The sequence below is a fragment of the Lontra canadensis genome, unplaced genomic scaffold, assembly GCF_010015895.1.
Source record: "Lontra canadensis isolate GAN:19392208 unplaced genomic scaffold, GSC_riverotter_1.0 scaffold42, whole genome shotgun sequence".
In the NCBI taxonomy this organism is placed as follows: domain Eukaryota; kingdom Metazoa; phylum Chordata; class Mammalia; order Carnivora; family Mustelidae; genus Lontra; species Lontra canadensis.
The window spans coordinates 2,509,544-2,522,894 of record NW_022631036.1 but is presented as its reverse complement, the minus strand read 5'-3'; the positions used below and the strand labels follow the sequence as shown (position 1 = coordinate 2,522,894).

Below are 13,351 nucleotides of genomic sequence, written 5' to 3'. Positions count from 1 at the left end.
GCGCGTGCGCAAAAGTACAAGGCCGAGAAGGCAGCATTACCTGGGCGTAGTCGAGCACCAGGCCACCCGCTTCTTGGTGTTGGTCAGGCTCACTCCTCTAAGTTATAAGCCTGGCTTTACAAACGGGCAGTTTAATTCACTCTTCCAGACAAAGCTAATATTGTCACCTCTTTAAAAAACAATGGCAAACTCAAGACTTTTTACCTGGAGACCAATTTCACTCGGTAGTTACCGGCCTTAAATCCAGGCAGCTTCCAAGGTCCTACCAGGGAGGCTGCAATCCTCTTTTATCAAGGGTTTCCTACCATGCTCCTAATTCTTCATCTGAATGCATAGAAATGGTTGCTGGGAGCTTGCTGATTGTGTTTTAACAGTTAAGACAAAGTTATCCTAATAAAATTTATATCACTTAAATTCCTTGGGATTATGTAAATTGCACAAATATTGAAAATAATGTGGTTGTATGTATTTACACAGAACTCAACAATATCTCCACTTGTTCCTTATTAATGAAAACACGTATTTAAAAGTCTTTTAAAAATTAAGACTGGGGTGATTTATTAATCTTGTTAAGAACTCTGATACAAAGCACAGTAAAAGGCCACAGACCAGTAAATAAACAACGTGGCTTCTGGTTACTTTACAATTGCTGCTACAGCACTATCAGCAAAACACCCTTTTTCATCACTTTGAACCCAGGAGTCCAAATGGCAAATCAAACTTTTACTCGCTTCTCTGAATAAAAAGTTTAATAAAGCTTTAAGTACGTTTGTTTGCTGATTTAAATGTTACCAATCTAAAAAAAAAAATTTTTTTTTTAATTTTAGTTAACATGAGATTTATAGAGAAAGTTGCTAGGTTTTGAGGGCAAGGCAGTTGGTTCCTATGCCATAAGAAAGTTTCCTCTGAATTTCTGAATTAGTAAAGTAGCAGACTGTAGTATAGGCCTTGAGTCATTTAAATTTACATAGGTTATTAGCATTATTTTTAAATATACATTATAAACAAAACTGTACATACATGGCATATTAACTTTGTTTTCCAAAACAATAGGCAACTCATTAGCTAAAGACACCATAGTCCGCAAAAACAAAAGGCACATCTGAATGAGATACATGCCCTTTTTCCCTCTATGATTGGGTTAGGTAGTCTGTATACATTTTGACAAAATAATAAACATTTACAGTGCATTCTATTATTTTCATTCTATTTTCCATTTTTGTCTTCAGCAGCAAATTCTGGCATTTAAGACAGGGCATTAAAGAGTTTAAGAACAGTGGGTGTTTTTCACAATTCTCCTAAATGTAAAAACCAGAAGTAAAAACTAGAAGATGGTCAAAGAGTTTTAAAAATCAGTAATACCATACACCCACTATATTTGTGTAAATTCATTGCCTTAAAAAGGCATCTATTACCCAAATTTGAAAAATTCCACAAATGCACTATCCCCTTTCAGTGCAATCATGTCACTTTAAACCATATTTTAGCAGAGTCTACAGTGCAAATATAAATTCTTTATACTGGCCTTTTGGCAGCACTGAGGATCCAAGACAAGGCAATGCTACTGATCACCTGAGGATAATGATAAAGGACTTTTGTATTTTTATTTTACCAATTTTTAAAAGCTTATTTGATCAGTAGCATTTTGTAAGAGCATTATTTGTAAAAATTACTAAAATACTATGACTTTTTTGAATAAATTAAAAAAAAAAAACCCTTTACAAATACCATTCCAGTGTCAATGACTACATATGGCTAAGGTCATTGAGAAGTTTCCGCATTTTCTAGCAAAGGCAGTCTGTATGACGGAGGGTGCGAAAGCTCCCGTTTATAAGTCTTTGGTGGCAGTTTTGGTAGGTGAGGGCTTGAATTCTGCCTTGGTGGAACAGGGGGAGCTTGAGGATGAGCAAGGTTGTTGTGACTAGAACTGAGCACGTAGCATCGACGTGGTACTCTGGGAGAGGGTGTGCTAGGAGGAGTATTTGGCGAATTTGGACAGGTACTAACGTCTCTGAACCAGTCTGGATCTCTGTGAAGATGTCCTAGTGGAGGTGGCTGAAGATTAAACGGACAGTTTATGAAGTGTTCTGGAGGCCGAAGGGGAACTGGTGGAGGGGTATCAGGAAGAGGATCTCTTGGTGGCGGTGGAGGTGGACTATGCAGAGGTCCATCAAATGTACCAGCAGGAGCAGGAACTCTGGGTTTTACCTTTGGAGGAGGAGGCTGTCTTGGTGGAATAGCAGGGGGGTCATCATCAGACTTCATATTTCCCTCAAAAAAAAAAAAAAATTAAATCACACCTCCATTCGCCTGAAAAATCTGTTAAGCTTTAAAAGACTGAAAAATTCTTTAGTTAAATCCAAGAGCTCAAAATAGGTTAATCTGATTTAATGATCAGATTCATGAGTAAAATACTCCCCATTTAATTTGGTGCCTAGTTTAATATTTTTATATATATTTTAATTGAAATCTTAGAACATAAAGCCTCAGGTTATCTTGCTTTATACACCTTTCAAAAACTTACACATTTTAACTATAATAGGCAAGTGAGTGAAGGAATACATAGCTTTGTACACATTAAAGGACACGATGTCAAGGGAACTCGATGTGCAGCTTCTGCTTTCTGGCCATCTACTTCTACTTTCCCCAGTGAGGCTTACTGTGGTGGTTCTCAAAGTGTGATCCAGGGACCAGCAGCATCTGGTACTAGTAGGGAACTTGTTTAAAAAAATGCAGATTCCTGGGTCCCACCCTAGACCTACTGAATGGGAAACTCCACAATCTGGTTTTAACAAGCCTCCCAGGTAATTCTGATGCAGCCTAAAGTTTGCAAAGTACTGGTTTAAAATTTGAAGAATGCTTTGAATACTAAAGTTTTTCCCTTTTCTACCAGAAAGGAAACATGCTTCTGAGTATCTGTGAATCTGCCCAGCCTCTTTTTAGAAAAAAATATTAACGAGAAATAAGCAGTTAAAGTATTTTTCAAAAAAAAAAAAAAAGTGTTTAAAAATCATAAAGGTAGCCAAATTATAACTGACAGACTATTATAAGAACAAGAATTATTTTGAAGATTCACAACTTGGAATAAGTTGAGTAAGTTAAGGCAAACCTAAGTCCTGTTGACTACCTTGGAATTTGAAGCATCATGATCAAACTTTTTTCGAGGAGGAAGAGGCGGAGGAATCAGTGGCTCTTCACTTAGTTTGTGTAAACTACCACATGAACTGAAGAAAGACTCTGGGGGTAAAAAAGATTAGTTTAACCACAATTCACAGTGCAAATCATAAGACTTTATTTCAATCTGTTACCACCTCTGCTATAGCAAATGTCAGACTGTACTGTAGTTAACTGTTGGTTTACCTATACTCTCCACTGAACTGTAAGCTTTTTGAGGGCAGTGTGTATTTATTTTTGTATCCCTAGCACTAGCACAGTGGTATTGCCTGGCATATGGCAGATATTATAGCTACACGAAAACATACAATTTAAATAAGATTCATAATGAGATTCTGTTTCCTGAAAAACCTTTTTAAATCTAAAACACACAAAGCAAACAAATGTATATAAACTGTAGTAACTTCCAGAGAAAGATCATACATAATCAGAGACCTTGTGGTTTTTCTTTTTTTAAAGATTTATTTATTTGTCAGAGAGAGAGAGAGAGCGCGCACAGGCAGAGGCAGAGGGAGAAGCAGGCTCCCTGCCAAGCAAGGAGCTCGATGTGGGACTTTATCCCAGGACGCTGGGATCATAACCTGAGCCGAAGGCAGCTGCTTAACCAACTGAGCCACCCAGGCTATAACCTATAGTTACGGACCAATTCTACTTGTTGACCAACACTCGTAATAAAAGTAGTGACCATGTCTTGTTTATCATTATATTAAGACTGGGTTCACAGAAACTAGTTGGGAAAGTTGATGAGTTTAATTTTAAACACATGGAGTGTCAACTCCTTATGTGATATCCAAGTAAAGATATCAATCTTATTACTCCATGTAAAAGACTGCTGTCCTGATCTTGTGCCTCTGCAGTCACCTCATGGGTCCTGTCAGTTCAAGTATGCCGATGGGGTGTTAGCAGATGGTGTGTGGGTCTAGACTGAGCACTATCTGCTGTAGATATATTCCTTTTGCCTGACCAGCATCTTTTGCCCTTTCAGAGCAAACTACTCTTGGTGACAGTGATTCTATCCCATGTGGCTTAATCAGCCAGTTTGGCCCAGTGCACCCCAACTCCAGTCAGACAAATAACAAGTGCTGGTGAGGATGTGAAGAAAAGGGAACCCTCATATACTGTTGCTGGGAATGTAAACTGGTGCACCCATAGTGGAAAACAATATGGAGTTTCCTCAAAAAAATAAAAAAATAGGAATACCATATGATCTTGTAATTCCACTATATTTACCCAAAGAAAACTAAAACACTAATTCAAAAAGATGTATGCACCCCTATTGTCACTGCAGCATTATTTACAACAGCCAAGAAATGCAAGCAACCCAAGTGTTCACCAACAGATGAAGGAATAAAGAAGATACTGTCATCTGCAACTATATGGATGGACCTAAAGGGTATTAGGCTAGATGGTATAAGTCAGACAGAGAAAGACAAATACCATATGATTTCACTTATATGTGAATTCTGAACAACAAAACAAAACAAAAAGAAACAGACTCATAAATACAGAGAACAAACTGGTGGCTGCCAGAGTGGAGGAGGATAAGGTACGGGTGAAATGGGTGAAGGGGATTAAGAGGCACAAACTTCTAGTTATAAAGAAAGTCAGAGAAATAAAAGGTACAGCATAGGGAGTATAGTCGATAATATTGTAATAATATATGTGACACAGAGTGACTACACTTTGGTAAACACTAACGGAGAGCACTGTCCAATCACTGTGTTGTACATCTAAAACTAATATAACATTGTATGTCAACTGTACTTCAGTAAAAATACTTTTTAAAAAAATTTATTTTTTTAAAAGAAAGTTCTGTGCCCAACTTGGGGCTTGAACTCATGACCCTAAGATCAGGAGTCACGTGCTCTACTCACTGAGCCAGCCAGGCAACACAATAATAAATACTTTTTAAAAAGTAAAAAAGAAAAAAAAAGAAGTGGGCATAGGACTCACTTCTCACCTTCTTAACATGATCAGATTTTTATCTACTTTTCTTTCATGCATGCAGCCCTTGCTTTTGCTTAGGGGAAAGCTGACCTTATCCCATAGCTCCAAAGATGGGGCCTGACTAGACCAGGTCAATCACCGTAATCCATTCCTACAGCCAGAGTGACGAATGTAGCTGTAGGCATGTGACCTAGTTCAGACCAGTGAAATGTGAAAGATCTGCTAGGGGCTACTGAAAAGAAAGTTCCTTGCCCTTCTGGAAAGGCACTCTGCCAGTCTGTATCTGTACCTTTCTCTTTCCTTTTTACCTAACTGAAAAAAAAAGCACACAACCATTATTGCTCCTGCCACCACTCTTATGACATTGAGGGAAAACAGCCTTAGGTAACACCGATAATTTGGACAAAACACTGAAGAGTCGAAAAGAAACCTGGTCTTTGATAACATCACTGAGCCACTGATTTCAACAAGTCTTAAAGCGGCCTTCCTCTAGACTTCCAACTATGTGAGTCAGAATGCTTTTTTGTTGTTTAAGTCAGACTTAGGTGGGTCTTCTCTTCCTTACAGAAATACACACTCATGGAAGCAGAAATATCTGAATGATGGTGGAAAAGCTGTGAGACTTTTTGAATACAGGTTAAGTTGACCACTTAACCACTATGTTCTATTTCTCCATAGCAGGCACTCAATAACCCTTGATGAAGTGTGAACTCAATTTTATTTTCTATCAAGAGCACCTCCCTATAAGATCAGTTTTTGTGAGCCTTTGAAATAGCTTCAATGTTCCAAACTAATGAATGTAGAAAAAATTACCAAGGGTCTTCTGTAATGTTAGTCAGCTATGTAAGTGACTTCCAATTTTTTGACATCCATCCATCCATTTTTCTAAGAAATACTTATTGCATAACTGCTATAGTGTTAGGTGCTATTCTAGGCACTAAGGCAATGTAGTAGTGAATAACAACAGGCAAAAATTCATGTCCTTAAGAAGCTTATAGTCTAGGTTAGGGAGAGAGAATGGATATGATAATTAAGTAAAAGTATTATGGCTATAAATTAGAAGAAGAGATATTAGGTAGGGAAGGTGGATACAGAGAGAGAGGAGGGGAGCAATTTTAAATAGGATGGCTAGGGAAGACCTCACTCAGGTAATACTAGGCAAAAACCTAAAGGAGGTAAGGGATCCTACAGTGAGGCCAAACAGGTGAAGAGCATCCAAAGCAGAAGTCTTGATGTGGAAATGTGTCTGTTGTGTGCAGGAGGCAGAGAAGCTAGAGCAGAGTGAATAATGGGAGAATAACAGGTGATGAAGTCTGACATATCAGAAGAGGCTAAAATGCATAGAACCTCTGGGCCCATTCAAATAACTTTGGTGGGGCACCTGGGTGGCTCAGGGGGTTAAAGCCTTTGCCTTCGGCTCAGGTCATGATCCCAGGGTTCTGGGATCGAGCCCTGCATCAGGCTCTCTGCTCTGTGGGGAGCCCGCTTCCCCCCCGCCACCCCGGCCTGTCTCTCTGCCTACTTGTGATCTCTGTCAAATAAATAAATAAAAAATCTATAAAAAAATAATAAAAGAACTTTGGTTTTTACTTTGAGATAGCCACTGGGGAGCTTCAAGCACTGGTGAGAAAGGTCTAACTTACATTCTTCTTCTTCTTCTTTTTTTTTTTTTTTGGTCTAACCTACATTCTAAAAGGTCCTGGCTGATATCCTGAAAACGGACTATGGGCAAGACGAGAAGTTAGGCTGCTACTAAAATAAACCAGTAAGAGATATGGTGGCTTGGATCAAGGTGACAGCAGTAGAGATGGTGAGAAATAGATTCTGGATATATTTTGAGGGTAAACAAGATTTGGTGATGAATCACATTTGGGGTATGAGAAAAAGAGAGAAGTAAAAGATAACTCTAATATTTTCAGCCTAAGCAATTGAATGCAGTTTAGAACTGGGATGAGGAGGCAGTAGGAAGAACAACTTTGGAGGGAATGAAAACAAGCACAGTTTTGCAGAAGTTAAGTTTGAGATTCCTGTTCAGTATCTAAATGGAGATGTCGAATAGGCCACTGAGTATATGGGTCAAAAGGTCAAGAGAGAGGTCCTAGGTAGAGACAAAATTTGGGGAATTATCATTATACAGATAATATAAGACTTGATGGGTCAACCAAGTGAGTGAGAAGAGGTCCAGGGACTGAATCTTGCGGACTTCCAATATTTATAGGTTGGGAATATGAAGAAAAATAAGCAAGAGAGACTAGGGAGCTGAAAGTATAGTTAGAAAAACCAAGAGTGGGATGAACAACATGATCTTCATGTATGTGACTTCTTCCCCATATTGGTCTTTTATATAAATAAAGGCAGAGGCTTCGTCTTTTTTTGTTTCCACTGAATCTATAGTACCTACCAGGGTAGCTTGTACAAAGTAAGTATTCAATTTCCTATTTAATAAGACCAAAGGGTGTGAACATTTTTATGATTTGACATGTTGTTTACAGATTCTTTCCAAAAGGGGTCATACTAATATACCAACATACAAGGGATAAGTAATGTATGAGAGTAACTTTTAACATAGGCTTGCTCATACTTTGATGTGAATGGTGTATTCATGTCCATTGTTAATGGAGTCTTGCTGTTTCTCCCACTGTTATGTAAGCATTTTTCATACATACTATGTTCTTTCTTTCAGGATTTGTTTTAGAAGAGTCAGAATTTTATGCAGTTATTCTCAACATTTTCCATTAAATTTCAAAATGAAATTTTCCTTATCATATGGAAAATGTATTAACTGCCATCCAAAATAATGTCTAGAACTCCTGGTTCTAAAATTGCTTGGTGTTATGGATTGAACTGTGTCTCCCCGAAAGATACGCTGAAGTGCTAACCCCAGTACCTGTCAAGGTGACTTGACTTAGAAAGAATGACTTTATTTAGAAAAAGTCTTTACAGATATGTAATCATGTTACGACGAAAATGGGCCCTAATCCAGTATGACAGAGGTCTTTAGAAGGAGAGAAGACAGGACAAAGAAACATGCAGAGGGAAGATGGTCATCTGACAACAGAGGCAGAGACTGAGATGATGCATCCATAAACCAAAGGAGGTCAAAGATTGTCAGCGAAGGCCAGAAGCTAGAAGAGGCAAAGAAAGACCTCTCTTACATGTTGCATAAGGAGCAAGGCCCTGCCAACACCTTGATTTGGGGCCTTACAGCCTCCAGAATTGTGCTTTTCTAAGCCACTCAGTCTGGGGTACTTTGTTAGAGCAGCACTAGAAAAAACTAATATATATAGTAAAAACATTTCCACCACAGAACAACAAGGAAAATAAGAAACAGACTTCCGTGAAGCCAGGAAACACTGAACCCTGAAGCTTCAATACGAGAAGGTGAACTACAAAGTATATAAAGGAGACAAATGGAGAAGATGAAACCCAAATGTCTACAGTTAGTGATACTGACAAACAGTTCTTAATGTGCCCCCACAGAATGAAAGGAGGGATCAGGAGTTAAAGGCACTTGGTATAATGGAAGACATGGGCATGAAAACAGAAGACTTGATTAAATCAGTATAAGGAGTAATTAAAACCCTGTGGGAGATTGGAGGTTTTATTTTCTGGTGAATCTAAACATCAGACTGGGGCCACTAGACTGTGCTGAAAACACAGATTTTCATACTAAATGTTCACACCACCCAGGCAGAAGATTCAAACAACTTTCTTTCGAAAAGTTAACAGTCCTATAAGAGAGGCCTCATAGATTCTGATGTTCCTAAGTAAAAAACTTCTCATTATTCTATTACTCTAAAGTGAAACCTACATGCCAACAAGCTCTGCCCATGGATACAGCATTTCTTATCAGTTTATACTGCCTCACTCTAAAATATGGGAAGCTAAGGATACCAGACAAGAAAGGAAAAATTCTGATATGAAAGACAAGAGACAAAACTAACAGATGCAACTCAGAAAGGAAATAAAACCAGAAACAATTTCTTTCAAAACCACTATTATATCCTATGGGAGATAAAAGACAGTGAATCCATGAAACCAGAATAATAGGATGGTATTAAAATGGTATGAACAGAAGAAACTAGAAAGAATTTTTTGGAAATTCAAAATCATGATAGATGAAAAAAAAAATTAGAAGATGAAATGAGGAAATCTTGCAGAAAACAGAACAAGAAAATAAAGAGATAGACAAAAGACAAAACTGGAGGCTCAAACTAGGATATATGATATAGAAAAGGAACTCAAAAAGCAAGTCAGAGAATATGTTTGGGAGGAAATTATTAATAAAACAATACAAGGAATATTTTCTAGAACTCAAAGACATGAATCTCTAAACTTAAAGGGCTAAATAAGGGAGCCTGAGTGGCTCAGTTGGTTAAGTGACTGCCTTTGGCTCAGGTCATAATCCTGGAATCCCGGGATCAAGTCCCACATTGGGCTCCCTACTCAGCAGGGAGTCTGCTTCTCCCGCTGAACTCTCTCCTCTCATGCTCTCTCTCTCTCTCTCTCTCAAATAAGTAAATAAAATCTTTAAAGGGCTAAATAAGTAGATAGAAAAGTGAAAGGAAAAAAATGACTCATACTAAAGTAGATCACTGCAAATGTATAGATCATCAGTAATAAAGAGAAGATTCTGGGGCGCCTGGGTGGCTCAGTGGGTTAAAGCCTCTGCCTTCAGCTCAGGTTGTGGTCCCAGGGTCCTGGGATAGAGCCCCACATTGGGCTCTCTGCTCAGCAGGGGGCCTGCTTTCTCTTCTCTCTCTCTGCCTGCCTCTCTGACTACTTTTGATCTCTGTCAAATAAATAAATAAAATCTTTAAAAAAATAAATAAATAAAGAGAAGATTCTGAAACTTTCTTGAATATACTATGGCAGAGACTTCTAACTGTCCCCCAGTATACCTACCCTTTTCTACCTTTTAGTAATAGGATCCATGTATTTTAGCAAGACAAAAGGCTGCCTAGCTACAGACAACATCTCTCAGCCTCCCTTGTAGCTAAAGTTTTGACCAATGGAATGAGAGCAGAAGTAATGTGAGCAAGTCCCACATCATGTTTTTCTTCTCTTATCTTTTTTTTTTTAAAGATTTTTATTTGAGAGAGAGAGAGAGCAAGCACAAGCAGGGGTAGGGTCAGAGGGAGAGGGAGAAGCAACCTCCCCCCTGAGCAGGAAGCCTGACTTGGGTCTTGATCCTAGAAGACCAAAATCATGACCTGAGTAGAAGGCAGATGCCCAACCAGATGATCCACCAAGATGCCCTGCAGATCATGTTTTTCTAATAAAACCCATTGACCTTCACTTTCCTGCTGGCTGGAAAATGGTAACAAGTGAAGCAGATGCTCAAAACCTCAAGAGATGGAAGCCCCATTTTGAGATTCTTGAATTGCCCTGCTAGCTTGTAAAACAGAGGTGTCTCCTTGCTCTGGCTGTTGTGAGAAATAGAATTCTATTTCATTTAAGGTTCTGTATTTTTGGGTCCCTTTGGTACAGCAAGTATACTCTAGTTTTAAAAAAAGGATTGAAACTACAAGGTCATTGACAGGATTTCTATTTTGTTCAGTGCCATATTTCTTGTACCTAGAATAGTGCCTGCACATATGAGACATTTAAAAACTATGCATGAACAATTTATGAGTGAATGACAATGGACTTCTAAACAGCAAGTATAAAAGCAAGAAGACCATTGGAAAATACCTTCAAAATTCTTAGTGAAAAGGATTTATAATTCTATACCCAGTCAAACTATTAACAATTAAATACATTTTCAGAAATACAAAACTTAAAAACTTTTATATGTTTATCCTTTCTCACGTAGCTACTGGAGAATGTGCCTCTACCAAAATAAGGGAGCATATCAAGAAAGGAGACAAGGGTGGCGTCTGGGTGGCTCAGTGGGTTAAGGCCTCTGCCTTCGGCTCAGGTCATGATCCCAGGGTCCTGGGATCGAGCCCCACATCGGGCCCTCTGCTCTGCGGGGAGCCTGCTTCCTCCTCTCTCTCTGCCTGCCTCTCTGCCTACTTGTGATCTCTGTCTGTTGAATAAATAAATAAAATCTTAAAAAAAAAAAGAAAGAAAGAAAGAAAGGAGACAAGGAGTACAAAAAAACAAGGATCCAAACACAGGAAAGAGGTGAAGGAATTTCTAGGATGACAACAAAAGAAAGTTCTAGGATGACAGCTGGTTGAGAGGCCAAGAGAGCAACCAGTCTAAACTGGAGCAGAACCACAGGGCACCAGGAAGGAAGTTTCCAAGTTAAACAGCAAAACAAAAATCCTGACAACTGTCCTGAGTGGTCTGATCTTATGGAAAACTGCTGAGAAAGGGTATGAGAAGACTGAGCAATAGATGTTTGAAAAACCAACCAACAAACAAAAACACCTAAGCATTAAAGACTTTCTCATTAACTTCATGAAACAGAGCTGTACAAGAAAGGAAACATAATCATACTATACAATACCTGACTTAATAGTGAGTAATATTTTCCCAAAATGTGACAAGTATATTAGGCAGAATAAAGGGCAGAATTCTCATTTACTGTAATAGCAAATCAGTAAAAACTGTCTAAAATTAATGATTCAAAAGAGAGAAAAGAACACAAACACCATTTAAAAATGTGGAAGTGTCACTAGGGAACAAGAAAAGATGTGGGGAGACATGGGGTAGGGAACTGCTATCAATTTCATTTTCAGTGTTTAGCACTATTAGCCTTTTAAACTGTATGCATATATCACTTTGATAAAAATTTAAATATTAAAATACAGAATTATAAACATTTAAAAGACTAACCTTACTTTTCCCATTAGACAGGAACTCTCATGCTACTACCTAAATTATATACACTTTAATGTGATAGAAGCAGAAGTCATCCAGATTGGGGAAATTATTCCTGAAGCTTCTCTGTACCTTTCTGGGTGGTGGTGGTGGTGGTGGTTGTTTTTAAAGATTTTACTTAATTATTTGAGAGAGTGAGAAAGAGAGCCCACAAGCCTGGGAGTGTGTGGGGGGGAAGGGAGAGAAAGAAGCAGACTCCTCGCTGAGCAGGGAGCCTGACATTTGGCTTGTTCCCAGGACCCTAAATCATGATCTGAGCAGAGGGCAGACATTTAACAAACTGAGCCACCCAGGTGCCCCTGGGCTGTTTTAAACAAATGATTGTAGAAAGAACGGTGACAGCATTTATGTCATATATTATGAAATAAATGAGAATGGCAGAATAGTGTTTTACTAAAATAACTGCCTTAAGTAAGATCATGTGAAGAAACAAGTGATCAAGGGCTATCTGGGAACCTGATAAACATTTAAGTATATAATCCACATGGGAAAATGAGTTGGGATGGGAAAGAGGAGAGGCAACTGATATGAAATCACTGTTGATTATGTGCCAACCTATATGCTGGGTGTGCTACATCGTTATCTCATTTGATCCTTAACAGGTTTGGAGATGCTAAGTAATTTGTTCAAGGTCACACAGCCCCTAGACCATTGATAGGTTGTAAAATGATGAAAACTATAGTAAAGTTTAAATAGTATTCAGTTGTAAGCAAGTAACTCAATTTATTTATAAGAATTTCATTCATTTTTAAAAAAAAGTTTAATGTTGCTAAAACCCAAATACTCATATACAGATTTAATCAACTTGATGAATTTCATTAGAACTGACTCAAATTCTTACTTACTTGAATGTGGCAAGAGGACTGGAGCAAAGATGCTATTGCTGCCTATTGGAATGAGAAAAATTAATTTGAAAAGAAAGGTGGTTATGTACGGTTTTACTTTTAAAATATTTTTGCATAAAGTAACAAATGTAGTAACACAGAGAGTACAGAATTTTATCATTCTCTATTGACATGTTAGTTTTAAAAGAAATGAACCCAGAATGTTACCTTTGTAGAGGGAATGTTTTTCCTTTCTTACCATAAGTAGTTCCCTCTCTTTCACAGTCTCTTTTTAAATTTCCTTCATGAAACGTATCTGCTTGTTTTCTTACTCTGTCGCTCCCTTTAGAGCAGTAATATGGGGCCCAATAGGTACTAAACAAATCTTTGTTTAATGAATACGTTAGAAAATAAGATGCATAAATAATGCACAAATGATGTTTTTAATCCCTTGTGTTAATCATTATTTTCACATTTAAATGCCACTTTCCACACTAATATCTACAGTTTAATTAAAAGAATCTACAGTTCAATTAAAATGATGAGAAGAATTATCTGAAACATTTAAGATTCCT

The 13,351-nt window shown here is 38.0% G+C and overlaps 1 protein-coding gene across 3 annotated transcripts in view; it reads right to left on the bottom strand.

Moving 5' to 3' along the window:
* Positions 1-530: 530 nt before the first annotated feature.
* Positions 531-13,351, bottom strand: part of SOS2 (SOS Ras/Rho guanine nucleotide exchange factor 2) — a 78,429-nt gene continuing 65,608 nt past the window's right edge. For all 3 annotated transcript variants that reach the window (XM_032871166.1, XM_032871167.1, XM_032871168.1), the window contains 3 exons: positions 12,798-12,839; positions 3,128-3,237; positions 531-2,271 (listed from right to left, as the gene is read on the bottom strand). In XM_032871166.1, the coding sequence (XP_032727057.1) occupies positions 1,762-2,271; positions 3,128-3,237; positions 12,798-12,839 (662 nt within the window). In that variant the 3' untranslated portion in view covers positions 531-1,761. The remainder of the gene's footprint in view (positions 2,272-3,127; positions 3,238-12,797; positions 12,840-13,351) is intronic.